This window comes from Drosophila takahashii, chromosome 3R (genome assembly GCF_030179915.1).
Source record: "Drosophila takahashii strain IR98-3 E-12201 chromosome 3R, DtakHiC1v2, whole genome shotgun sequence".
Taxonomy (NCBI): Eukaryota; Metazoa; Arthropoda; class Insecta; order Diptera; family Drosophilidae; genus Drosophila; species Drosophila takahashii.
In genome coordinates, this window is record NC_091681.1 from 12,548,288 (window position 1) to 12,576,015 (window position 27,728).

Consider the following 27,728-nt stretch of genomic DNA (forward strand, 5'->3'; position numbering starts at 1 on the left):
TCAAGTTTGAAAGCCGACCCGATCGGACGTCTATATCCTATAGCTCCCATAGGAACAATCGGATATAGCTTTCACAAAAATGAAGATATTTCGCTCAGTGTAAGAGCTATTGGCATGAATCTTTCCAAATCGTATTTTTTTGTGCGTACCTTGATCAGGGTAAAAGCGCGTGCCGATCGGACGTCTATATCTTATAGCTCCAATAGGAACAATAGGGTGAAATCGGTCAAAATTTGACGTTTTTCAGGATATTTCGCGCAAAATATTAGCTATTCCCATGAAACTTTCCAAATCGTATTTTTTTGTGCGTACCTTGATCAGGGTAAGCGCGCGTGCCGATCGGGCGTCTATATCCTATAGCTCCCATAGGAACAATAGGGTGAAAAATTTTAAAATTGTATTTTTTCAATTATAAAATATTTTGTTGTTTATTAATTTATGTTGCTAGTCTAGTCAAGTTTTAATTCGTAAAATCTGCAAGGGTATTAAAACTTCGGCTTGCCGAAGTTAGCTTCCGTCCTCGTTTAATATTTTTCCGAACATTTCGGGGTGGTTTCAAGTAGTCTTACAAAAGCCATTTGCTACGAAACTGAATGGCGCGAAATTGAAATTGCTGGTTCAGAGAAACTTACCAGTCGCTGGAAGTGTGACGGAGTTCTGAAACATTAGTGTTTATAAGCTTTAAAACATGAAACAGCTCTAATTGGCTCTACTTACTTTACTGGCACCTCCACCAAAAAGTTTTAATCGTGAAAGTAGATTCATGGCAATGGTTTTTTCTTTAGTTTTCCTTAAGTTTCTTAGTTTATTTCTGCAAATAAAATTTAATTTGTTTTAAGTATTTAAGGAAATTAACAAGAAAAGAAACACTATGAATTCGCTAATAAATAAATGAAACCATTTTAGTAGATTTATAACAATATAGTTTTTTAATTTTATAAATTGTTGTTATTATATTGTTTAAAGTTTAGATTAATTATTCAATTAGCTTGTTCGGGATGACAATAGATTACACACTTGATCATAAAAACTTTTTTTAACACTCAGCTTAGAAAATAAAATATTATCTAAGCCTTTTCAAAAACAACTATTTACTTTGGGCGAATTTTTGGCACTGGCTCGTATCTTTCACTGTGACCTGTCCGACAAGAGCTCTGAGTCGCGACTAAAGCTGCATTTTTGCGCTGGCAGTGCATCGCTCCCAGAGGCACAGCCCCCGATCGGAATCGCTCCTCGAATTTGATTTAATTATACCTGTGAACGAAACGCGTTCCGTGTGCGTAAGTACGATTTATGGCCTGCGGCGATTGAGCCGGGCCCAAAAACTACCTGTCTGCGTGGCAGCTTACCTGAACTCTCTCGCTTGTCCAACTGCCAAGTTGGTGGATCGGGTTTTGCGGATAGCCGCCCCGCCAGACCAGAGAAAAAGTGCACTCGTCGGCGCATTCCTGGCCAAAAAAATCTGCTGAGTTGCCGGGTGTTTGAAGAAGAGTCTGCCGACTCCACAAGGTTACCGGCCAGAACTTAAATTAGTGTAGCTGGGCCACACAGAAATTGATCAATTTCTGCATTACCCTGCATTACCTTTGGCCGATTAAGCGACATGCAAGTGTCATTAGCCTATTAAGTGGGAGCTATATATATGGCAGAATCGAGTTGGCTTAATATCAACTTGACAAAATGGGCTTCCACATGGTACGACAGCTGCTGCTCTCCGGATTCCTGCTGGTGCTGCTCCAAGTGGTGACCCAAACGCAGGCCAGGCCACAGGTGACTAACGAGGATAATCAATTCAAATCTGATTGTTGTCTTCCATTACCAGGATGTGATCACAGTGGCCGGCGAGGAAACAGAGGTGGTGATCAAGCAGGAAGGCGAGGGCGATGACGATGACTCATCCTCCGAGGAGACAGTCGAGGATTCGGAAGAGAACAGGCGCAGGCGGCGGGAGGTGAACACGGACAACACGCCATTGGCTCGAGCCGTCATTCCAGGTTTGCCAGATCCGGCCACCATAATCAAGATCGCTGAGCTTTTTCAATCCGTAGGCGAGCAAATAGTCCCGATCCTGGTGGAGGCTGTTCTCCCCAGCGTGGATGAAGCCGGCGATCGATTCGCCAGATCCCTGCAGTTCCTTAAAAACTTCAGTCCCGGATTGGAATCGTTTGCCACCGAAAAGAACGAATAGCCAACATAATAGGGGCACAAAGTGGAGGAGCTGAACCGGAATTCGTTTGGTATCTGGATAAAGGATGTTTTACAAGTGAATTAGACTAGAACATCGTTTGGTTTCATGAGTTTCTTAAAAAAAAAATGAATTTGCTTATAGAGTATAGAGTACTCCTGATTTCAACAACAATTATCTCAGTGAAAATATTCAGGTATCTTTATTGGTTCAAAAGATATTATTTATTAACAAAGATATCAGAAATTCAAATACTAAATTTCGCGATATTACAAATATCACCCTTTAAAAAAGAAAATAAAGTTTGAAAAAATACGTCTTTACATAATTAAATCCGTTGGGCATTCAAAATCATTGTTATACTGAACTCATTGGGACAGCATGACTTATTTGCAAATTTCAAAATCATTGGTTTACATAATATTATTTATTCTCGCCATCGAAATGCGGTTTTATTTTATATGCTTCGTCTCCACTACTTCATTTTCCGCACTAGTTAAAACAAATACGCTGCGGAATCCAGGTCTTTCCCTGCAATTTCTTTCACTTTGCCCAAATAAAATGTCAATGACGCTGTCGACGGCTTCCGACAGACTCCCACCGCATATAAGTGTTTCCGTGAAGACTCTGTGAATGAGTGGGTGAATGGGTTTGTCCACACACAGCTCATGAAGCCGATCCAAAATTCCTCCGATCATGCCACGAATAACGTGGCTAACTAAATTCTTCTCTTTAAATATTTCTTGGCAGTGACTGTACATCTTTTCCATACGATCGCCCAATTTAAGTTTATCCACTTTCACTGCCGTTCCGTTAGTATGATTGCCCGATTTAGGTTTTTCTGTTGCCACAGCCGTTCCATTAGTTCTGCCCTTGATGGCAACATGCTTTGTTTTGGTCAAAGTTCTATAGTGTCCCTTGAGAGGTGACCTACGAGCTTCTAAAATGTTGCACTGAAGGACTATCAGAATGCAGAAAACAACCACAGTGGACAAGAGCCTCTGAAAAAAAATACATTAGCTACCCATTTTTTAATCACTCTAAGCCAAATATTACCATCTTTATCGCTTTTCGTTTCAATTGCAATTGATATTCAGCTGAGGATCTCTAAATGCTTTTTGTTTTGCTTAATTTCAATTTTTCGGTTTAGGGTTACTAATAAAATTAAACGGCAACTGAACATCTTGTTTAATACGGTTATTTTATTTATTTTCTTACTTGCGTTTTTTGTTTTTAGGCTTGAATGCTATAACGAAACTGTAGAACCCTCTTAAAAACAAATGTTCGTTTTAAATGTGATAATGAAAGCACTTAAAGGATTCTCAGTATTCGGTGTTCAGTATCGAGGGCATAATATTTCCAATTGACTGCCTCGAAGAAGAGGCCCTAGGTAATTTGTAAGATTCGATCGGAAGCTGTTCATTAGCTCCTAATGAAATAATTATGCGTGGCGTCGTATCCATGTTCCTGTCTGCCAACAAAGTATTGGTAAATAATTTGCATAAATTCAAAGAACAAGCTTCTGCTGGTTCATTTTTTTCAAGGACTGCATCAGAAGATGTATGCCCATGCATTTGCTCATTAACCGTAATGACCTGACATGCCTACTATTCCTGTAATAATTTTACTTTGTTTTTCTGACTTCTTTTGGGGGCGTGGCGATTTCGTATCACCCCATCGCAAGGTCAAATACCTTTATGTTGAGCCTTATTTTGAAATCTCAAGTATCTTTCCGACTCCAAGTGTGCACACAATCAATGCTTATCGTAGCTTTGTTCAACAAATCTGAAAGGGGATTTGTTACTTATGCTGTTTCTGTAATTTGTATAATATTTAAGATATTTCATTTCAACAGTCCTAGTATCATTGAAACTTTAACACATAATGTTATTAAAGATGGAAAAACAGGTCTCGCTATACATTATACAATTTATCTGAATACCAGTTAAGGGAACGATTTAATATTATTTTTAAAAAGTTTTGTGAGTTTGTATGCTAATTAATTAGGGAAAACAAATGATGTCTCCATAATTTAACCCTTTAGACAACAACTCCTTCCTTTTATTGCAATTTTTTTTGGTATTAGTGAAAATATAATTTTAATAATCTGAACTAAGTAACGCCCGTTCCTTTGGGCATATGTATTTCTGTTCGCATGTCCGTTTCTAGTCCCTCAGCTTTAAGGATTAAACTTTTCCAAAAGTCCTCATCATCGGAGCGAGCCGGATCGGACCACTATATTTATGTCTCCCATGGGAAATGAAAAAATGAAAAAGAAAAAAATTCAAGCTTTGTAGCCTTAAATAATAATGTTGATTTTTAACAATTTAAAAACCACATTTGAAACAATAAAATAATTCGCTTATAATCCAGATTCAGCAGCGATCCCAATGCGATCGCAAATAAGAAGAAAAAACACATCTTGAAGATCCTAAAAGTATTCCCATTTCATTGTTTAACAAAACAATTTTACATGTAAGATGTATGTAAAATATTATTTTTACTTTCAGTACAGTCGACAAACTCTAGGTGGTGACACGTAAAATTTAACAAAGATGAGTAGATTACTTTTTTGATAAGTTTACTAACCAAAGTAAGGGAAAGAACGTTACTATTTTGTTAATATTGATTGATGTAAAATTTTTTTTGCTGCCTGACTAAAAAGCAACCTAAAAGGACTTTGCAAACTGAGAAGAACAGGGCTGCACTTCCATAAAACCTTAACCGAAATCTAACCCAAACAAACCAGGACAAAAGAAAATGTGTTCACTACGTTTTAATCTCGAATTTATTTATAAAATAAAAACACATTTCTTTTGTTCAAAACAATCCATAGAAATAATATACACGTTTTAAAAAGCGTCGCTTGCATAACCAAAAATACAAAAGTATAGAGCAATAGATACGTAAAGCGGATAAACTTGGCGATCGAACAGTGGAATTTTGAAGACCATCGCCTCGTCGCCAAAGGGTGTATATTAAGGTATTAAAATTAGATGAACGCCGTACTCGCCGAGACTACCACTAAAGTTCTCAGCAGCTATGAACGATCTATGTACATGCACATGGATGACGGGATGCATAAAGTATTGGAGGATAAATGTGGATATATCATAATAATAGTTGAGAAATGATCGTTAGACAGAGCAGAGCAGTTTGCCAGCGATGTGTGATCCTTACGTGCGATCACCATGGATTGTCCATGAAATAATGTTTTTGTTTTCTTGTCTTTAATCTTGACCTTGATGCGAATTCGATTTGGCTTAGATGTAGGCTTGGACTCCCTATGCTTACGTTTAATTTAAATGTACGGTAATTTAATTGGTAGCGTAATTAATTTATGTTTATGTGTGTTTCATGTTTGGCTGGCTGGCTGGTTGGCTGGCGTGGCTCACTTGTTGCCGGCGTTCACGAGCACGCGCTGTCTCGTCGACGAATTCAGGGCCGGATTGCACATATCCGTGGTGAACTTCGAGAAGGAGTTGTGGAAGCCGTTGGCCTGGCCGTTGCGGGTGGGTGTGGGCGCCACATCGCCGTCCTTCAGCGCCTTGACGTGTCCATTGGCATGTCCGTTCGCCTTCACCGCCGGTTTGTCCTGTAAAAGAGATTAAGTTAGTTGTATTTTTGTTAATTTGTCGGGAACACAATATATAAAGGGATTTTTTCTGCAGGTTTTTTAGTTACAGTACACTTAATTTAAACTATAGATATAGTAATAAAAGTTCTTATCAACTTCATTTAAGCAGATTTATTTCAGGAAATCATTTGGTTGGGGTTTTGAATTGTTAATTAAAAAAAATTATAAAATCGTGATGAGAGTATGTTCGAATTTTAGTATTGATCAAATTGAGATTATATAAACCGTTTGAAATAACAAAAACTCTATTAGTTGAAACTAATTTTTAAAGCCCATTTTTCCTATCGCTTAGTAATTACCCAAAATCTATTAAATACAAAATTCTTACCTTGCCATCGCGCTTCACATAGGCGCGCTTGTAGAAGTTTGAGAACAGGAAGTAGAACATCACCGCATGGGCTCCGATGAAGTAGGCAAAGCCAATCGGGTAGTTGCATTCGTTCTTGAAGAACAGCTGGAAGGAGTGCACCATAACCAGGACGAACTGGATCATCTGCAGGACCGTCAGGTACTTCTTCCACCACAGGTACTTCTGCACCTTGGGTCCCATCGCGGCCAGCATGTAGTAGGCGTACATGAAGATGTGCACGAAGGTGTTCAGGAATCCGAAGAAGGTCGAATGGCCGCCGGGCGTGAACTTGACGCCCCACCAGACGGACACGGGCATGATGCCATGGTGGATCACGTGCAGCGTGGACACCTGGTCGTACCGCTTGCGCATCACGAAGAAGAACGTGTCGAAGAACTCTGTGAACTTGGAGAAGTAGTACCACCAGCAGCCCTCAGCGGTCTAAAATAAAGGCAAACAAAATATTTATTAGTTTTTATTTGATAAAATTGTAATATAATAATATTAGTTAAAGATATTCTGCGCCACCTGCATTTTCTGGACAGAACCTTTTTGGACCACTTTGAATATAAATAACCCTAATAAAATTCATTGACTAGAAATATCCCTTATTAAATATTGTCTATACCACTAATGGTCTCCAAAGAACTTATGATCGATTTGCATAGATTATATTTGATGTTTTTCCATATGGTGGTACAGTTAAACTTCCGTAACTCGAACTTTTCTAAATAAAAGTCTCGATAAGTCGAACTAGTTTTTCGGGCATTAAAGGGACTTTATTTCCTTTGGATGTTTTATCTACATTTTCTATGGCAAATTTTCTCTAACAAATTTATCTAGAAATCCTAGTCCAAACTAATATCTGAGCTCATTCATTTCCAATATTTTAGCCGGTCATTGTCATGCAAAGAACGGTCTCAGCTCGGACAGATTGATTCCGTTTGCCCTGGAACTAACGGTTGGACAAACCCCATGCTTATCAATAACTAAAAATGGGTGATTTGCAAAATCTTTCGCCTGTCAACTTTCTAAGACTGCCACTTTCTTTGGGTCATTTACCCAGTTTAGCCAGCCTGGCGACACACGTGAGATTCCTCAATCCGCACAATCCACCGGCCACACAGCCGGCCGGCTTTCGGTATCCATTTCTTTGTGATTAGCATAAGAGAACCTGTCGCTATTGCCGTTTTTTTCTAATTTCTTGTCTCTTCGTGGCTAAAAACTGGTTGCTTACATAAAATCTGCCCCAGTCAACAAAAGAACTTTGCTATTTGCCAGCCATAAGCTAAAAATCAAAATTTATAGTCCGATGTTTGGCCATACGTGTGTATATTTGCTTGGCGCGGTATATAAGAGCTTCCATTTAAATATATATACTTACACGAATCGCTTTGGGCGAGTAGGAATAATTAACGGGCTCGCATCGCAAGTTGTAGCCGTTCAGCCATCCGCCTATGCAGGACTATAAATGCAAGAGAAGAGGGGTGATAAGTATAAGTGGTTATTTTTCTGGGGAATTTCCTTAATAAAGCTAGTTTATATTACCTCGTAAAAGAGCCAGGCACTGAAGATAACCTGCGCCGCATTGTAGACGATCAAGACTTTGCGCAGCTCGAAAGGCTTTCTGTTTTCCATGAGCTTGGGTCCGAGTACCTGGGAACAAGCCGTTGATTAGTTTCAGTGTAAGTGCATCTCTTCAAGCCCGAGCCCAAACCTCGCCGTTGTCTTCGCGTGTCATTTAACATAATCAAACAGAGGCCAAAGCCTGTTGCAGCAATTATCAAATCAAATCAATCGACGCGACCGACTTTGTCTGTTGGTTTTGTGACAAGTTCGTTGCCTAAGTCTTTTGTTTGGCCAACCACAGCGCCTCCCCGCCCCGCCCCTTCCCGCATCCGCCCCCCCTCGATTTTAGCAGACATGTGAAAGTAAGTTAAATGCTTTTGTAAAATTATGAATGTGATCCAATGCAAAGCGGGAAACCTAAATAGAAATCGTTTTTCGAATTGATTTTTTTCCTTTTCTTCAATTTTGCATAATCGCGGTCTGAGCTTGAGCTTGGGTCACCTTTCGACACCAGCTCTTCGAGACGATCGTCGCACAAATTGGATGGCCCTGAACCCCAAGCTCGGGCTTCACAGTCATTTTGCAATGCAATAAAGCGAAACTAGTTTGCGAAAAGGATCCGCATAATCACCAGATGAGAATCTGCCAGTTATGGTCTACGAAATCAGCGTAAATAGCCCTGTTTGTTCTGTTCTGTCCCCTTTTTTGTTCGATTCTACTGCCCCTACTGTGCCCACTCCAATAATTATGGATCGGTGATTCCCCAATCCAAAACCCCGGGGACCACTTACCTTGACGATATAGGCGTATGTCAGACTGATGGCTATCGTGGGGAACGGCGAGCTCATGAGCGGGTAGTCTCGTGTTCGCGGATCCGATTTGTTGTCCATCAGATCCCGCCAGCCGTCGTAGAACATTGTGAGGTAATCCTGCAAGTGCAAAGACCAGATAGATAACAGATTAGTCATGTGTACCAACTGGGAGTGGTTATTCACCCATTCCGGTTAGCTGGATCAAGTGTCAAATCAATAAATTTGCTGTTGGCCATTGCAACACTGTCTTAGTTAGTCTAAGTTAGCTTTATAGGTTCAAAGAGGCGGACAACTGATTGATTATGAATACTGGGCATTCTACTTTGTATTTCGGTTTTAATTAATCGAATAAATCACACATGGTGCAATGCCCGAAGACAAAGGAAACCCAAAACCACACTATTTTGGCAAAAACAACATTCTGCGCAAATTTCCGTATGCAGCTCCCCATTAGCCAACATAGCCGTGATTTTCTATAATATTTGTGAGCGGTAATTTCCCATTGTCGATTAGCACTCGACGATGTTAGCCGCAAAAATATATCCATCAAAATAAAAAGAAAAATGCAGCAGAAAAACTGGTGCAGCCGGCTGGCAGCGATGTTGCAATCCGCAATGGCCTCTTGTCCATGTGATAAATAACAAAACAAAGGAGAAAAAATCTAGAAACGATTGGACAGCCTGACCGACTGACTGACTGACACAGAAGTCGGGGGAAGAACGGCGGGGGGAAGTCCACGGGGATGCCAGGAAAAGCTAAACCAGTTCCGCCAGTGTTAATCGTCGCTTAAATAGTTAAATACCTGACTGGCGGCAATTAAGGAAAACAACGCTACACTTAATTGCAGCGGGGGTTGAAGCCGTTTCCACCGAGGGGTTAGGGTTAACTTAATTGATTTGAGCGAATCAGGGGCGTATGTGTGGACGACGGAATGTCAAGGGAAGTCCGCGATTGGGAAAGCTGTACTTGTTGGGTCAATTAAATCGATACCAGCATAACTCAATTATTAAATTACGGCTAACTTTTAGTTATTTGCAATTATAATGGAAAATTCTAAGCCCAATTGTCTTAGCTCTTTTCCTGGCCTGGTTTTGTCTGCAATTAAGGAAACATTTCAAGCAGTGCAAAACTAGAAAAGTGCTAGTAATTAAAATTTTATTGTTTTAATTTGTCAAAAAAAAAAATATGTAATTATACCGCCTTGTTCTAAATTTCATTTCCGTAGGGGATTTCTTTTTAGGTTCAGCGGAAATACAATTGAGAACATGGTTAAAATTTTAATTCTAATAAATTAGTAGTGTTTTTATATAATCACTAGATAACTAAGGCTAGCTTATTATTTTCTTGCAATTCAATACCAAAACCAATTTCCTCTACTGTAACGAGATCTAATAAAGTTTATTGACTTATTAGAAAATAATTATACAAATTCACAAATCGCCTTGGGTATGCATGTGGTCTGAATTGCGGGGCGTTTTTAATGTTTGAGTTATGTATACTGAATTGTATGTAATTTGGTCGCCAAATTTGAGAGTCCGAAAGCTTAGTTTTGAGTTACGGAAAAGTCGAGTGGACAAGGCAGGTGCTATCTTGGCTTAGTCTAATTCTCGCCAAGTTCGCCCAGAGCGTTTATTTTTTGCATAACACGTAAATACGAGTTTAAGCACCCAGATGTCCCAACTACGCCACTGGCCAATCACTGCTCATCCATCATTCTCGGCCGGCGGGCCTCTCGTGCACTTGCAGCTCCAACAAGACGCAGACATCGGACATCCAAACAGTTGGAGGGGGTTGAAAACAATGCTCATTTGTCGCCTGGCCAGCTAAGTACGTCAGCAATCATCATCGGCGGAGGAGGAGGGGGTTCGCTTGGAGTAGTAGTACGCCGATCGAGCGTTGAAAGCCCCGTCATGCCGTTTGTTCATTAATGAACCCAGTCTGCCATTAGGCCGCCAGCTGAACTTACTGACCGACTGGCTGTGTGGGTGTGGCCAGCAATGTGTAATTGCTGGTTTCGGGCAGAACCGTCGTCCAAGCCAAACATTTCATCTTTCTGACGCATGGTAGTAGCCGTGTTGCAAGATTTATTGAAATCTCAGCCACTCCAGCGATCGGACTTCATGTGTCGGCAAATGACTGGCAAAATTTTCTCTTACACATCTGACGTAATTCGGGAATTCTCTTGAGCCAGTGAAGCGTCCCAGGGCGGACTTTGTCAATGATGGCGGCCAGCTCCATGATGATTCAGATTTAGATGGACTGGCCCAGAAATAAAATTTCCGACTCTGCTAGCCAGGTCACAAAGTCCGGAAGAGACAGCCTCGCATCTCAACAATGTCGCCGCTGATTGCATCTAATTAAGATTCACTTTCCGAGAGAGTCTCTGACAAAGATTTTCACTTTTTTAGGTGCGTGCTAGTTAATTGAATTTGAGGAGGGACGAGAAAAGCCGAAAGTACAAAGACCAATCTTTGGATACTCTAACGGAATAGGGAAAATTACAAAAGACATAAGTGGTGATAACTTTCAACAAATTGCATCATATAGGCAGCATCATTTATGTTACCAAAAACTTCCGTAAACTTTTAAGCATCATAAAGACATTAAAAATAATAAGAGAATCTGGTAATGATTTTTAATAATTACTTAAATTCAAGACCCAAAACCTCTTGAAAATGGAATTTCTCTCTAATTTTCCCAATTTTATAAAAAACGTATTTTAGCCTGATAATGAAAACATTAAATTTTTTAAATATTTGTTTAAAGTACTTCATAATTCAATATGGCTTTTAATAGTTAGGGTAAATCCCGACCTTGTAAGTGTCTAGCTGCTTCCGGTGCAGCACCATTTTTGGGTAATTTTCAAGCTTTCTCGTGTGTTGAAAGTACAAGACGTAGGTGTAAATCAAGTGTAAATTTGACCGATTAAAAGCCACTATTATGCCAGACACCGAGAGACTATACTGTATACGATAAGTACACTTATTAAGCAATTTGCATTGCGCTCTTCCTGGCCAACTGACGTAGGTCAGCAGCGGCTGGTGTTTTAATTTCACATATTTTATGCCATTTGATTAAGGAAAATTACTAGCGATGAGCGTCATAAAACCCGTTTTCTCACACTATCTGGGTGAGATCCATTAAGAGGAAAATAGTGTATACTTAACACGCATTATAGTGCACTATAGCCGACCACTAAGCGCAATTAAATTTAATTGTCGCTCTGTGCCGGCATTTGCTTAGCTCCGCTGCTTAGTGTCCGAAAATTCCATCAATTTATGTCGCTGCATTTCCGACTGCATGTCTTGCTTTTTTTTGGCTTTCCGCGGGGACCGAGAGGTGCTCCAGTTAGAACCGACTTTTATGGCCTTTGCAACCAGTTTTCAGCCAGTGGCAGGAGGAAGTTCAGACCGATTCCGGAACCAAAAGGAATTTCATTCATAACTGCCGCCGCCAATCAGTTTATCCAATGATCTGTCATAATTCGATCTATCATGCGAAGCCATAATTTGTCATGTCTAAGCTGGCAAGCAGTTTCTTGTTTTCGCTTTGTGATTTTATCGAAGCGCAAACAAAAGACTTAAGACACGAACCTACCGACAAGTGCGCGGGCGTGGGCGCAAAGCAAAAGTTCGACAGTCATCGCTGCTGATGGCTTCTCAAGTAGTGCGCACCACGGCTGCATTAATGAGGCGATGCCATATATCACATTAGCTAAGTTCCTAACGCTCGTATGAATACACAAAATCAAACAACATCGTTTAAAGTGAATTATTTGAAGCTGAGATTGCAATAAACCTAATGTCCAACTGGGTGGTCGGCGAATAGAAGCTGCTGGGACGTAAACAAAATTAACGGGCCATCTGTAAGCTCGCAGCAAATCTCGAATTATACTTTTGACGCGCAACGCGCGGTTTGTTGAACTTTGTTTTTGCCAAAGCAAATTAAATAAAAATACAGCATAGAGAATAAGGACAAAAAAACGGAAACCGGTATCTGTAAAAATCAACAGATCTGCTATATGTATATAACTAATATGCATACATTCTAAAAATTTCGATTGGCGCTGGGCTTTGTGTGGATCTGCAAAAGGTTGGCCAATATTTGGCAAATAATGATTCACACCGCTGGGCAAAGTTTTTAGCTTGTGTAATCCCCTAATCGAATTCTGCCGATTCACGGTGATGATGATGATGTCTTGGCCAGAATTTTAGCTTTTTTGCCAAGCTGTCTCCTGTGGCTGACAGCTGCTAGACTGTTTGGACTTTGGCCCAGCAAAATATGGCAGCTGAAAATGTCTATTATTTGATTGTATTTGCCATTACATAAAGCCGGCTTTGGTCAGTTTGCGTAAGCCACAGCATCACAGCACAGCATACCAACACTTGGCCAAATGCTGACCCTTTTTCGCTTTCTTTGGTTCACACGCGCTGGCCATCGCCACCAAATGCTTTCCCTAAAAACCCACAAAAATGCTTCCGTCAGCAGCGGCAAGTGTAAAGTGTTCAGCGGCATTTGTAATTGTTGTTTGTGGCCGCTGCTGTTGCGCGTTACATTTTAACGCTTCATTATGCGCCATAAACTCGCAAGGGGTCCAGAGAGCCGGACAAATGAGCTGAAATTTACAGTGCCCATGATTTGGGCAGTGGCTGCTGCTGCTGCTGCTGAAGCTCCTCAGTCACCATTCACCATTCATATCCATCATCATTGTTCGATGTCGGTGTCGCCATCGACGCCAGCAACTCCCCATCTAGGCCTGACCCACAAGGCAGTGACTAAGCCGCCGCACTGGGAACTGGGAACCTTTTGCCGGACAATGATTGTTTTTAGTCGCACTCGCCTGCGACAAATTGTCGCCCTAATGTGTTGCCAGTGACTGTGTAATAAGCGATTGGCAGTGAGACGGCCACTTTGGCCATAATCGCTGCTCACTGGGTTGGGCAAGTGGCAAGCGGCAAAAGGCAAACGGCCGGCCAAGCTGGCTGTCAATCACACTGGAATCAAGTATTTGAATATCTCAATCAAGTCAATTAAGAATAGCCACCCAAAAAAGCTGAATCTTGTCATCAAATTAAAATAATCCCAAGTCCATCAATTCAATGTGGGATGAATTCAATGTGTTATATTTTCAAGTTAGAAATGCTTTATATTTTTTAAACCACCTCAAAAATGTAAAACATCAAAATATGATTTTTTTATTAACTAGATAAAATATTTATTTTACTGATCTTACTCTAACTGTTTTAAATAATTTTTCAAGTTTATATTAGTGTCTTAATCTTAACAATAAACCCACCAAAACATAATTTAATTATGTTAAATAAGCCCCTTAAGTTATCACCAGCTTATACGCATTTTTTTCTCAGTGCTGCATCTAGGCCAAAAAACCCCAGACATATTCAGGGTTTTATGGTTCACATTCCCGCTTAGCTTTTGTTGATTTAACTAATTAATACCACTATTCCAATTTCAATGCCATCGTCTTTAGCTCTTTTTACAGTTTATTATTCATTCAAACTGGTGGAAAAAAGTCAAAGGCATTCATCCCGAACCCCGAAGCTTGCAAAATAAAAATTCCACGAGCTGGCTGCATTTTTGATCATTTAAATTTTTGGCTTTGCACAATTTGACCCAAAAGCTAATATAAATCAAATGGCCGGGGGACAGAAACATATTTGCTAACATTTGCAGTGGGCTGGTGCCCAGTTCCACCGACTACCACAGTCGACAAAAGCAATTAAATTATCAGCGACAGAGCAGCCTCTATCGAACAACAAAAATGTTATTAACACTTTACAACATGTTGGCAATTAATTAAGCCAAGCGTCCGAAATCCCGACGCCCGCTCCCCTGACTTCAAGTTCCGTCCCAGAGTGTCCGAAAAAAAAGTATCTGACGGGTTTGAGTTTCAAATGCATAATTGGGAAGACAACAAAGAGCGAAGCGTCTCTCGGCTGACGCAGAGAAGAAGATGATATAGGTGTTGAGGCTGCGATGTAGTAACAGACATCAGTTCAAATCTTAATATTTTTAGTACGTATGTATTTCTTTACAAGGCCAACCGGCCAAGCGGTTTACTGACTGGGATTTTTTGTTTTTTCTTCTTATTTCTCTTGTTATTTTTGTTATTTTTGCAATTGGCCTGGCGAGAGAGACAGGTGACAGCATTAGCATCTCCAAATCTCTTTCTTTGATTTATTTTAACGACTTTTATATAAGGCTCTTCTGCCAGGGCGGCACTAAGCAATTTGCACAGTAAGAAAAAATTATGGTTTCCCGTTTGTAGAGCCGCATAATTGTCCAGCTCAACACTTTTACTTTCCCAGCAACAGCAACCGAAAAGAAAAAGCAATAAGAGATAAATTTAAAGGGCCAAACAGGTTTGCACCCATATGATATATGATTTTAGCATCGGGGGCTTGGGCATTGCGGGGATTGATCGGAGCCGATCGAAGCTGAGACCCAAACTCGTGTCGCACTTAATGATTTTCGATCATTAAAGAAAAAATTGCTTTGAATGGAGGGGCCAAAGAAAAATCAAACACAGTCGCACGAACCTGCGCAACATAAAAATCAATTTATAGGTCAAGTTGAGCGCAGCCAACAGGGGGATCAAAAGAAACAGAGGTATGTATGTGTATCTGTATCTGCAACTGGCTTTTGGAGTTAACATTCAGGTTCGGACCGCGACTTTTACTCCAGCGGCATCTTGTCTAATATGACGAGGCGATGATGCAACACCCCAAACGATTGGTTAAATGCGTAAACAAATCTTCGGTAAATGGAAAGCCATAAAGGAAAACACCACAAGGTAAAAAATAAAAAAATAATAAGACAATAAATTTGTACGTAAAACGGCGATTACAGCCCAATGATCGATACCCGGCTGTTGTTGTGGGTCAAGTTGAAAATGCAGCGCGCGTTTTTAACTTTCAAACGAACACCGAGTTGCACGCGACTTGCACGCGATCGAAATCGCAGGCGATTTCCCAACAGAAGTCGGGGCAAAAAAACGCGGCAAATACACTTGCCACACTAGCAACACATGATATATGGGGGCCTACATCCATCCGCATTTGTGTGCGTTTCGCCAGAGAAGTCTTGACTCCGGCCACTTTTTCAAGCAACTAAATCGCGTTAATTTGGCAATCGAGCTTGTATGTGGTTCTTGCTAACCTGCCGCCCGCTTGTCGCTGGCCCCAAATCCCCAGTAATTAGTGCAAGACATTTTTTTCCGAGTGCACATATGTGAGCTGCCCCAAGGAAGTCGTGTTGTTGCTCTCGGGGGCGGTTTGACTCCGCTCACTGAATTCAGCAGCGTTTCAAGTTGCAAGTTGTTGAAATTCACATAGGAAGAAATAAAATGTAAAAACAATTTTACAATTTTCAGAGAATTTACAATATAAGTTCGAGTATGTAGATTTCTTTCTGTATGCCTAATTTTATGTGAATAAGATTTTTTTTTGTTTAAAACCCAATTGGGTTAAGAGTCAAATAAAAACAGATTTTTATGGTCAAAAGATTGTTCTTTTTTTTTAGCTGGCATACAAAATTATAAAATTTAAAATATTTATTTTTTCTTCAAAGTTTTTTGCCAGTGTAAACAGTATTTGCTGCAACTAAAAATCTCAGTTAGTAGTCAAGTGCACAGCTGCAAATACTCCACAGGTTGGCTTAATGTGCGTAAATGTAAGTGTAAGTGTAAGTGAGTTCCCCAAATGCCATTTGAAAGCCTCGATTCGGATATTTTAGCTGATTCATTCTACATTGCGTCTGTCAGTCGGCGAATGTTGATTTTTTCGTAAGTGTATGTGGCGTTAATGTTGCCAGTCAGGTTAGACGTTTGCATTAAAAATGGTACCTTACCATCTGGGATCAGGTATTTAATATACAATTCCGATTCGAATGACGAACTTTGCTTTTCGTCCCTGCTGCCATTTCCCTGTTTAAAGTTCCCTGCCCTCGGGCCCGTAAATCACTAGCCATACAATTAAACAAGCAATGACTTTTAGCGGCTCAATCATTTTACATTCACGTACTTATCAGGTTTTTTCTGTCCTCTAATTTAAATATTGTTTTCGCCCCCCAATGTGGATTATTTAATTGCTTTGTGTTCGGATTAAATGATTCGAAAATTTCACACAGGCAAGTGCGTATGTCCCTTTTTGGTGCAATTTATTTATATATTTACTTTAATAACAATAATAACTATTTTTGGTTCAATCACCGACAAAAAAGTTCTTAAAAGAGACACGTAAAAAAGCAACCTTGAATCGAATATCATTATCCCTCATGAAGTCGCACTAATGTAAATTAGTTGAAACAAAAATTCGTTGTATTTAGACGGCTGACCTACTAACTAATTTAAAATATACAAATAAATTAACTCAATCGACCCAATTAAAAGCGACAAATATGTATAAATTATTTGTTGCTTTGGGGAATGAAGATTTTGTAAAAATTGCAAAAAGCCACTCAAAAGGTTGTAAAATATGCCAACAAGCGTGTTTGCATGACGATTTAAAAGCTGTTATTTTTAGTGTTTTTTAACACCTTTACCGGCGTATCTGCGTATCTTTCCTGTCTAATCTCAAACAGGCAATAATTGAATTTCAAATGACACTTACTTCAATCACGGGCCGATAAGAGTCCATAAATATCGTCATTTTCGGGCTGCTCTTCGTCTTGGGGTCTCTTTACTTTTATCTACCGGGCCTTCTTCTCTTTGCCCGCGTTATCAGTTCTCAGTTTTCAGCAGGGAGAGCTCTACACTGTGTTTAACTTTAACACAACTTTCTGAAACACACGCACTTTTCTCAATGTTGACCGATAAACCTTTGGCCAAATGGCCAATTAGCATTTGAAGTGGGCGAGCTGAGAAAATCGCGCATACGCCGCGTGGTGCCAAACAAATCGAAAATCGAAATGGAGCAGCAGTGCACTGCGATCGCAGTCACATGCGGCAGACCTTATCTCACTCACACTCTTTTAACTATTCGCTCTAGCTATGGTTTTCTACTATTTACAATTGGTAGGCTCTCCCTACACCTATTTTCTCTTACCAAAAACAGCTGAGTGCCGAGCGGCAGCCAACGATAAAGCTAACTGGCTCTCTAATGTGGCTAACTGGCCCACAGGGACTGCAAGCAAATCGACTGATTAAAGCACACTTTTTTATTATGATCACTCAGCGGGGGCTGCGCAGTTTGGCAACTGGGTGGCAGTACCTATGGCTCTACACTGAAAAAAAATCAGGGTCAATTCTAGCTTATTTCATGTCAATAAAAAAGCCGATATGATTTTTGTCTAAATTATGATTCCAAAATATCAATGTGATATTTTATCATATCATATAAAAAACTAAATTTAGTATTTTTTGAACAAATAACGTAAAATAAGATAAGCAAATAAGATTATTCTTTAAAAAATGTAAAATTGACCAGCACATATCAATATGATATTTTTAAAATTTTTTGTCTGTGTATGGCTCTAACTAGCAAACAACTGGCCAACTGGCCTAGCTAAATTCGCCGCCAGCGTCTTTGCACTTTTCAGTGTCAAAAGAGCCAACACAAAAATGCGGCAAGAGTCCCAGTCGAAAATAAAGTCGAGGTGTAATAATTATTGTGTAAGAGGCTAAAAAGGAGAAGAAAACAACTCGAAGATTTGAATAAGTTTCGATTTCTGGGTTGCCTGTTTTTTTTTTCATCTCTTTTTTTTGGGATTTTGTGAAATGGTGCAATGCCAGTGATCATTAGCCAGCGGCAGCGGCGATTGGTAAACCCACTGGGATTTTTTTCTTTCTCGAATTTGCAGAGCTGGCGCTGAATGAATATGAAAATCACTGGATTTCTACACCCAGCAGCATCTGCAATGATGGGCAGAAAGCATAAGTAAGGCGGACTGCGCAAAGCGGTTGGTTGGCCTGGCCCTGGGGAGCTATCATTTCACCGACGTTCCGATTGGATCGCCAGTTATCCCATATCCCCGCTCGAGATTCGAGATTCAAGGTCAGCGCTGCACTGCATTTCCGTGTGAAATGTTGTCGGGGCAGCTAGTGAGCTGGTCAAAACCTAAAGCAAAAGCCAGCCTTCACTTCACTTGACCGCCAGCGAGCGATGTCGTTGATGTTGCTGGTGGAGTGCAATTCGTGTTGCTGCTGCCACCGCAGACGTAACAAAGCAGCAGCGCCGAAATAAGTGCAGCACTTGCATTTTCTGTGCTCACTTTTCGCGAAACTCAAGTGCGAATGACTTTAGCAAAACAGAAAACGCTCACGTTTTGGGGCAGAAAGCGGGGGAAAAGCGTCGAAAGGTCTGCGCGGAGTCGGCAAAAATGCATTTGAGAAAGACATTGAAAAACCTTGCTGGCGAATGTGTACTTGAAAACGAAAACCAGTTGCTGTCGTCGGTTTTTTTCCATTTCCAAAGAAAGCGAATAAGAACCAGGAATGGTTGGTGTGCAAAAGGTTTCCTCGATGAATAATGTGATCAATTAACTTTTTACGGCTGCCTGGCGGATGTTCATCACAGGGGATTGGGGTTTTTATTTTTTTTATTAATATTTTACTTAATAACAGCACACACAAGTCGTGTGCAAAGGGTCATTTGTGGGATTGATGGAAAGCCCAAGTCAGGCTTGCATGTTGGGGGTCGGCATCGAAAATTACTGGTTGGCTATAGCCATTTTAATAAAGGAGGATTTCGGTTGAATCAATTTTCCATTGAGTCACACTTACACACTGGGAATGGGAACCCCCCTACTTACCATTTTCTTTTTTTTTTAATAAAATTCGTTGTTTTCAGGCACTAGAAGTCGGTTTATCTTGCGATTAATACAAGGGAACGTATTAAATATATATTCACTTGGCTAATTTACAGAGATTTTCTCAACTTTGGCATACGATTTATCACTTTGAGCGCACTATCCTTGTTCGTTTGGTTTTTTATCTTGATTTTCAGAGTTTATTATTTCGTTTATACACGCACACACAGTTTGACCATCGTTATAGGGTTTCTTGGTTTCTACATCACTATTTGTGGGAACTGCTGATGATGCTGCGACTGAAACAGCTACTGCTGCTGCTGGACTTTACTGGACAACAACTGGACAGCGACTGGGCGAGCGTGCGCTTTTTACATTCAAATCAAAAACACTGAAATAAGTTTGATTTCACGCTGTCGCTTTACTTTTATACCGACTTGTAGGTGACGCCGGCGCAGCGTCGACGCCAACCGCTCATTTTCGGCGAGCGGCCTGTGAGCCGAAGTCAAAAGCTTTCGGCCAAGTTCTGAGCAACAGGTTGTTGTGGCTGTACGGGCCATTTTACTACTACCTTACTTTTCTCTCGCTCTGGCAGCCGGAATGGCATTTTGATGGTTTTTCGTAAGGATGCCAGAGAGAGAGCGACCTTTTGGCCCTTTGGAATGGAATCACGAAATTCTGGGTATCGCACACCTGCCTTTGCACCCACACCCAAGTGAGGCGCTAATTACGGTTAATCTTAGTATCGGAACGGGACTTTTTCGCGATGATAGCACCGTTCAAAGTTCCTCAAGAATATCCGTTAATTAACCCCGGCCTTTCGTATCGGAAAAGTGTGCAAAAAAAACTATCAGATTCACATATTAATTGGGATTAGAGAGTGGAGTCCAGAGAAAAGGTCGCCAGCAACAAACCAAAATCTTTGAATATGTATTTGGTCAAAAGCAGATGAAGACGATGGAGCTGCTAAACCAGTTTGTCTCTTGGGCTCTTAAATATTTATAATGCCCAAGATTTGGATTTTCTCTGTTTGCCTTCGTGGTGTTTAATAAACGGCCAAAATGCGCCGTGAACTTGTGAAACAAACAAAGCTCCCAAACGGGGAAGATTGTGCAGGCTACCTGGCGTATACTTAATATTTTAGAGGACCTGTCGTGTGGGCTCAACAATTAGAATGGGGGTTACGGATCGAACTTTGACAGTCGCTTCGATCGACTATTTACTTGCCCTCAATTAACGACCCTTCTACCACTTTAATTCTAATTTACCTGCTAAAAGTCTCACCATTACCCCACAATTCCAGTGCGTTTTTCGACAAAAAACCAAAGCAATGCAACAACGCAAACATTTGCATTTCTCATCTCAAAGTCCGCTGCATGGCCGCAGAGTACAAGATCTTTTTGCGGAATTCTAACCGAATAACACGTAACCGGCCATGTAATCTAGCTGCCCCGAATTAACATGTGCAAACAGTTGGCGGGGGAGACGATGAATATGCATAAACTGGTAGCCCTTTGCTGATCCCATCTAGCAGATCCGACACACGCGTCTGCCATATTGGGGGAAATTTGAATACAATTTTTTCAAGGGCTTTTCTAGTGGCCGTATGACTAGCGGATCACAATAAATTGATCACGTTAGATCGACGGGAAATGCCATTTATGGAACATCAAAGGTTGCCTGAGAATATTTCTTAAGATGGTTGGAAATATTTCCTATGATTCTAAAAATTTTCCATTTCATGAAAACGATGATGTAGCAGCTTTTTTAGTTTTGTAAAAGAATATATCTTTAGATGGAGATGGATAATGATATTTACTACACAGATAACAAATTAACAAAAGATCAGATAAATATGTGGTGGTCAATTTTATATTGTGTAAAGTTAAAGTTATTCATATCATTTTGATATGAATAAAGATTACGTTTATCTTATTTTACATTATTTGTTCAAAAATACCAAACTTGGTATTTTATATGATATGATAAAATATCATATTATTACGTTTGCATTATAAATTTTACATAAATTGATATAAAACAAGAGAGAACGCTATAGTCGGGTGCCCCGACTATCAGATACCCGTTACTCAGCTAAAGAGAGTGCGAAGGAGATAAAAACTTTGATCCTCCGTAACTTTTTAACGAATGGTCTGATTTAAAAACTTTCTTCTACATTTCGATAGGTATTCATAAACACAATAAAACTGCATTTTTACTTTTCCGAAATATTGAAATTTTTAAAATCGTATATAAGCGATTGTGGGCGTTAGAGGGGGCGTGGCACCCTTTTGAAACAAACTTGCGCTGCGTAGGAACTCCTAGAATCTGCATGCAAAATGTCAATCTTCTAGCTTTTATAGTTTCCGAGATCTCAGCGTTCATACAGACAGACAGACGGACAGACGGACAGACGGACATGGCTAGATCGACTCGGCTAGTGATCCTGATCAAGAATATATATAGTTTATAGGGTCGGAAACGCTTCCTTCTACCTGTTACATACTTTTGCACGAATCTAATATACCCTTTTACTCTACGAGTAACGGGTATAATAAGGTAGAATTGATACTATTTCATATCGAATTTTTTTCCTGTGTATGACTCTACAATTTTTCATTTCATTTTCTATGTAGTTGGGTTATGTAATGCATTCTGTAATGAAGAACGCAGATCACGAAAACCTCTTTTCAAATAGAAGTCTTACTCTCTTGTGTACCCACCAATTCTCAATATATCTTGTGAAATCTGTATAGGTGCCTGCAGGCCACGCCTTACAACATTTGGTTGAACTAAAAACTAAATAAATGAGCACTTTATAGTCAAATAAGACCTTGAGTGTGAGCAAAAATTTGCATACAAATGAAAATGTTAGCCCAATCTACAAAATATTCAAAAATGTGAAGAAAAATTAATTAATAAAAGTGCACAAGTTTTGTGATTTAAGTATGCTAATTTTTCAAAGTGCATTATGCATTCCGAAAAAGTTGAAGGAACTTGGCCGCGACTCCCGATCAATTTCACATGTGCCGTTTATCCGCCTTATGCTGATATGTTGACCAGTGCTGCCATCACTCAGCTTGAAAAACAGGACAGATAAGCCAAAAAAAACAGGGAAAAAAAGGACAAAAAATTTTAAAAAAGGACAAAAAAAGGGACAAAAGTAAATGCGCCTCCATTTTTCTGTTTTACCAATGGGTTATATAATTACTTAACTTAAATGGATTTTATATTAAATTCAATTATGTAATGACCTACTGCGCCCGACTCACATCCTTCTTTGTTTGATCATTTTACCATGGTTAATTTTTGTGCGTATACGTAATAATCTAAAATTATTAAAATAATAAAAGCATTTCAAGTAACTATAATGGTAATACAAAAAAATGCCATATCTGCGTCAAACCCGAATAAGGGCCGGTTTCTCGAGTGCCGGCTAACATTTCTCGAACAGATAAAGTCCCTGCTAAGGCATTTTGGCTTTCTCGAGCATAAATGTGAGAGCTAACTTTGACAGGGACTCGGAGTCCCTGTTAAGCGTTTTCGACTCGATAGAATGACAGCTGATTTCCCAAAGCCAACTAAGAAGAAGAAACGAAATCACAGCTGACTTTTCCTTAAAATTATACCCAAACAGCTGATAAAATAATCGAAGCATGCCATTTTTTGCGCTTCACAGCACAATTCTGTGCGTTAACAGCACTCTGTAATTGTTTCTCGTTCAGATAAATTAAAGCAGTCGAGAAAGCGGATTTGCTTTTACGAACAGTTTATCTGGTATTTAAGTTTTTCGAACAGATAGCTATCAGGGACTTTGACAGGGACTCGAGAAACCGGCCTTAAGAGTCGTTAAAATCTGAAATTTTTTTCTGACAAAAAAGCAGAGAGTAAAAATTGAGAAATTTTTAAAGTGTTTTCCTTTTTTTTTTGCTACAGAAAAAATCGTACTATATAGAAAATCCATCGACTGCTTTACGTCTCTTTGATAATTTGTAAAAATAATTATTTTTTAAGTGCCGAACTGTAAGATTGATGGTTAAAAAGGCGTTTTAGCATATAAAAACAGGTTTACACACTTCGACTGGCAAAAATAACACTCAAGACCTTTTTTTTGAAAAAAGGACAGATTTCCGGATAGGGGATGTTTGAAATTTTTTCCGGTTAAACCCGTTAAAAAAAGGACAGATCTGTCCGGAAAGAGGACAAAATGGCAGCACTGATGTTGACCATCAATCAGACCGAAATAAACCTGCACTCGATGGCCGGAACCGTCTGGTTTTTTTGTTTCTTCCGGTGCTCATTCCCTGGCAGGAGGACAATGACTTTTTGCCGCGGCGCTTCTCAGCGTTATGTGTGAGTTTTGGGTTTTTGCGAGCACACGCCGCGTATGCTTAATGGCACAACCTTCGGCCCAGAAACATTGACTTCAATTCGAGTCTCGATCGGACGAGCCAGGTGACGATCTGACGATCGTAATGATGCCACGCAGATGGACCGCGTCCAATTTCGGCATCATCTGGTGGGTGTCGATCGCCGGCCAAAGCCATTGTTTATTGGGCCAAGCTTGGGAGTGTTTTTTGTGATATTGTGATTTTGTGACTCCGGGTACAGCTCTTTGTGGCGCTTGTTTTTGGACTCTCGTTAGCATTATTGGCCTTATCCGCGCTTGGCGATAATAAAAAACCCGAGTTCAAGGTTGCGCCTCTCGTAAAATAATCAAAACGATCAAAGCACGCGAGAGGGGAATAGATTCTACCTCGGACTAGGGCTAATGAGCATCTGGGAGGTGCCGGCAGGTATCATCACCTGGGAGAAGCTGCAGTTCGTCTAGGTTCGAACTGCACCACCCTGCAGTTGTGCAACCCAAGATGATTGATGCGTTGATTTCAAAAGCCCTCCAAGCCACAAAGGCAGCCGCCACGTAGCATTGCAACAGCTGAACACTAGCCAAAAAATGGGAAACCTAGAATATAGAATATATGTATTACAAATATTATTGTACGATTGTAATTTAAAAACTATAATTATTACTTTTCAAAATTTAATGCTTATTAATACCTATCGACATGTAGAAGAATTTTTTAAATCGGATCATTAATTCAAAAGTTATGGGCCAATTTATAATTTTTAGAGATAACGAAATGCAAGCAGTGCAAGCAGTAGATCTTGCTATCTATAACTCCTGAGTAACGGGTATCTGATAGTCGAGGTACTCGTCTATTTTTCACCAAAGGAACCGAATAGAACTTATTTATTATTTATCTCCAATATTTATTTCTCAGTGTACCGACGCCATTGTTGTTACTGCTGGTGCTTTTCTGATTATTAAATAACGGTTAAGTCAAGTGGCATTTTCTGATTCTGCAAATCATTCTCGCCTTTACATTATCGTGGAATTTTCGGTCTGAGGCAATGCAATCGAAAGTGTGAAATACCAAAGACAGGCAAGAATAATAAAGCGATACACGAGTCATTCTCTGCTGACACCCGCGCCCCAATCGAACCCGAGATTATATTTTAAACCCGTTCAAGACCTGCCAATTTCGATTTAGCACATGCACACAAATAGAGATGCCCGTACGGTTAGAAAAATATTTAAAACAATAAAGCATTGAATTAACACTGGAATGGCGACTGGACTTCCCATTCAGCGCCATTTCGGTCAACAAATGTGATCAGCAAAATCGATCAGCAGCCAGCTCGATCGACTAAAAATCCAGAGAAGACGCAAACTGATGACGATGGCCAGCCGATGAAGACGCAGAGTTGGAGATGGGGTTTAGTACGCATATAAAAACAAGAGAGACATTAGAAATTGCGCAAGGCGTTCGTGTTTGAACATTGATCGGCCATCGTGAAAATATATCAAGGTCAGCTAGTTGACACAGAAACCAAACGAATCAGCTAACTAACATTAATTGATGGATCTGTGCGTTCCAAGTCGGGCATTTCGTTAGCCTTCCAGCGCGGGGAATAATCTGCACTCCGGATTTGCATGTGAAGAGGCACTAAATTTTAAATGAATTCAATTAAGCTATATATTATATGCATTTTATTTATTATTTTTCGATTTGCCCAAACGCGTTTTCATTCACATGCAAAGTATGGCCGTAAAACGAACGAATAACGGTGAATGAAATGCATTTACGATAATTAACGCGCATTTTAATTATTTATGCGCCGTTTGATTGATTTTAATACAAAGTTCGAATTGGGCGCCGAAGTGGCAACTCTGGCCGCAGTCAGCTGCAGCATCGGTTTGAGTCTGCGGTAAAACCAAAGTTCTTCTCCATTTCGTTTTAAAGACTGGATGCACTTCAAAAAATGTTTCAGACAAAAATATAAGATACTTTATTAACGAATCTATTTTGTTTTAAATTTTTTTTCGAAAACTTTATGAATTTTGAAAAAGACGTAAAATAAATATAAATATATATTTGAAGATATTTACGAAAAGCTGTTTTAATCCTTGTTTTTCATGACCCGTAATCAGGACCCCAAATAAAGCGGATATTAAAAGTTGGGACGAAATCGGGTTTTGGAGCTAAACGGAAGTTCACCCGAATTTCCTACTTAAGTTTTCGTAAAAAAGTAAATACAATTTGGCTTGAAAATACTCTCTAAAATTCTCTTTATTTACAGATCTTCTGTTTATATTTTAGATTTTAGATTTATTTTAGAAAGAACGAAAAAAATCATAAGTGGCGGTTCATTTATTCTTTATTAATTTATGTTTGCTACAAGATTTTAACTTAAACTTAACCATTTACCATTTTTTCACATTTAAAAAAAACCTTTTAAATAAATAACCCAACGACGGACATCTTTATTCAACTACTGTTTTAATTGTTAAAACAAAATAAAACGATCAATTTTGAAATAGTTCGGTATTTATACTAAATTAACTACTATAAGGTATTTTTTAAGACCTAGCTTGGCCGAAGATACGGTTACGTTCGTCTGAGCCCACGTGTTGATTGGCAGCTAATCTTATCAAACGCCGATTTGAATGCCGCATTAAACAAATGGATTCCCTAAATAACGGATGGTTCAGCGAGCTGCAGGCCGAGCTCTGGCCGGGACAGTCCTTCTCCCTGAAAGTCAAGGAGGTGATCCACAAGGAGAAGTCCAAGTTCCAGGACATTCAGATTGTTGAGACGTGAGTTGCAAACAAATAAATAAACAAATACTTGTTAGCATAGGCATTTGTTTACATCTAAAGATCCGCAGTCTAGACTTGAGTCTGAAAGTTTTCTAAAAGAAATAGCTTAAGTCAAGGATAAACTGGAGGACTTTTAGGACAGCAATTCAGTGTTCTTAAATGCTTAAAACGAGATAGTTAAAATTATAATCCCAAAGTTCCTTGAACAAAGATTATAGCATCCAAAATTTTCCATTCGGCTGTACAAATTCAAATTGCCCACACAGCATTTTCGACCCTTTCGCATGTGTATTTATTCTTGATCTGCACCAACAGCGCCTTATCGATGTGGTCATCTAAGGCCAAAAACGAAAGAAAAAACTGATAGCGAGTCAGGTTTCAGGTTTGAATTCCCCCAGTCGAACACTGCGTACACTTCCGCCGCTGAAAAAATCAATAATTTGATAATTCTCTTTCAGCGAAACCTACGGAAGATGCCTGATTCTGGACGGAATCATCCAGTGCACGGCCAGGGACGAGTTCTCGTACCAGGAGATGATATCCTTCCTGCCGCTCTGCGCCCATCCCAGTCCCAAGAAGGTCCTCATCGTGGGCGGTGGCGATGGCGGCGTGGCTCGCGAGGTGGTGAAGCATCCGTTGGTCGAGGAAGTGCATCAGGTGGAGATCGACGACCGTGTTGTGGATCTGTCCAAGAAATATCTACCCGCGATGGCCTGTGGCTTCGAGAATGAGAAATTGAAGCTAACCATCGGCGACGGCTTTGACTACATGAAGAAGCACAAGAACGAATTTGATGTCATCATCACCGACAGCTCGGATCCAATTGGTCCGGCAGTGAGCCTATTCCAGGAGAGCTACTACGAGCTGATGAAGCACGCCCTGAAGGACGACGGAATCGTGTGCTCCCAAGGCGGCAGTTTCTGGCTGGACCTGGACTACATCAAGAAGACGATGACGGGCTGCAAGGAGCATTTCGCCAAAGTGGCCTATGCCGTCACCTCCGTTCCATCCTATCCCTGCGGCCACATTGGCTTCGTCATGGGATCTCTGAACAAAAACCAGGACTTTGTTACTCCTAAACTTGGCAAGTCCGAGATCGATGCCATTGACCTGAGGTACTACTCTTCTGAGGTTCACACTGCTGCCTTTGCCCTGCCACGCTGGGTGCAAAAACACTTTTACGATTGACCAATCTTCAAAGGATTTGTTTGTATCTGTTTGTTAAAAATAAAGATGACAATAATACAAAG

General features: G+C 40.1%; 4 protein-coding genes and 1 long non-coding RNA gene across 8 annotated transcripts; 2 read left to right on the plus strand and 3 right to left on the minus strand.

Annotated features, from left to right (window-relative positions):
* Positions 1-552: 552 nt before the first annotated feature.
* On the minus strand, positions 553-1,222 carry LOC138913327 (uncharacterized). The gene is made up of 3 exons (XR_011418996.1): positions 1,096-1,222; positions 718-811; positions 553-657 (listed from the first exon to the last, which is right to left on the minus strand). It is a non-coding gene; the product is annotated as an uncharacterized lncRNA (long non-coding RNA).
* Positions 1,223-1,420: 198 nt separating this feature from the next.
* On the plus strand, positions 1,421-2,328 carry Os-C. Of its 3 annotated transcripts, none has more exons than XM_017146991.3 (3): positions 1,464-1,770; positions 1,823-1,994; positions 2,061-2,328. In XM_017146991.3, the coding sequence occupies exons 1-3, from the start codon at positions 1,681-1,683 to the stop codon at positions 2,186-2,188; spliced, it is 390 nt and encodes a 129-aa protein (XP_017002480.2). In that variant the 5' UTR covers positions 1,464-1,680; the 3' UTR covers positions 2,189-2,328. The 3 variants fall into 3 exon arrangements, with proteins under 3 accessions (XP_017002478.2, XP_017002480.2, XP_017002479.2); XM_017146990.3 differs by having other exon boundaries at positions 1,551-1,770; positions 2,049-2,328; XM_017146989.3 differs by having other exon boundaries at positions 1,421-1,770; positions 1,823-2,328.
* Positions 2,329-2,597: 269 nt separating this feature from the next.
* Sfp84E (Seminal fluid protein 84E) lies at positions 2,598-3,324 on the minus strand. Its single transcript, XM_070216625.1, has 2 exons — positions 3,242-3,324; positions 2,598-3,186 (listed from the first exon to the last, which is right to left on the minus strand). The coding sequence occupies exons 1-2, from the start codon at positions 3,242-3,244 to the stop codon at positions 2,638-2,640; spliced, it is 552 nt and encodes a 183-aa protein (XP_070072726.1). The 5' UTR covers positions 3,245-3,324; the 3' UTR covers positions 2,598-2,637.
* Positions 3,325-4,955: 1,631 nt separating this feature from the next.
* Positions 4,956-19,720, minus strand: Elovl7 (ELOVL fatty acid elongase 7). Of its 2 annotated transcripts, none has more exons than XM_070217454.1 (6): positions 19,320-19,720; positions 8,532-8,669; positions 7,720-7,827; positions 7,556-7,636; positions 6,151-6,612; positions 4,956-5,780 (listed from the first exon to the last, which is right to left on the minus strand). In XM_070217454.1, the coding sequence occupies exons 1-6, from the start codon at positions 19,320-19,322 to the stop codon at positions 5,577-5,579; spliced, it is 996 nt and encodes a 331-aa protein (XP_070073555.1). In that variant the 5' UTR covers positions 19,323-19,720; the 3' UTR covers positions 4,956-5,576. The 2 variants fall into 2 exon arrangements, with proteins under 2 accessions (XP_070073555.1, XP_044252219.1); XM_044396284.2 differs by lacking the exon at positions 19,320-19,720 and adding an exon at positions 17,180-17,233.
* Positions 19,721-26,277: 6,557 nt separating this feature from the next.
* Positions 26,278-27,727, plus strand: SpdS (Spermidine Synthase). The gene is made up of 2 exons (XM_017146986.3): positions 26,278-26,475; positions 26,937-27,727. The coding sequence occupies exons 1-2, from the start codon at positions 26,342-26,344 to the stop codon at positions 27,664-27,666; spliced, it is 864 nt and encodes a 287-aa protein (XP_017002475.2). The 5' UTR covers positions 26,278-26,341; the 3' UTR covers positions 27,667-27,727.
* The last annotated feature ends 1 nt before the right edge of the window (position 27,728 follows it).

Excerpts from the sequence above, each read along its gene's own strand:
- Elovl7 (XM_044396284.2), bottom strand. The coding sequence starts at position 17,218 with ATGACGATATTTATGGACTCTTATCGGCCCGTGATTGAA. Across the intron at positions 7,637-7,719 it reads GTGCCTGGCTCTTTTACGAG|TCCTGCATAGGCGGATGGCT; the intron begins GTAATATAAACT and ends TTGCATTTATAG. Across the intron at positions 5,781-6,150 it reads ATGTGAAGCGCGATGGCAAG|GACAAACCGGCGGTGAAGGC; the intron begins GTAAGAATTTTG and ends TCTCTTTTACAG.
- SpdS (XM_017146986.3), top strand. The coding sequence starts at position 26,342 with ATGGATTCCCTAAATAACGGATGGTTCAGCGAGCTGCAGGCCGAGCTC. Across the intron at positions 26,476-26,936 it reads GACATTCAGATTGTTGAGAC|CGAAACCTACGGAAGATGCC; the intron begins GTGAGTTGCAAA and ends ATTCTCTTTCAG.
- Os-C (XM_017146989.3), top strand. The coding sequence starts at position 1,681 with ATGGGCTTCCACATGGTACGACAGCTGCTGCTCTCCGGATTCCTGCTG. Across the intron at positions 1,771-1,822 it reads AAACGCAGGCCAGGCCACAG|GATGTGATCACAGTGGCCGG; the intron begins GTGACTAACGAG and ends TTCCATTACCAG.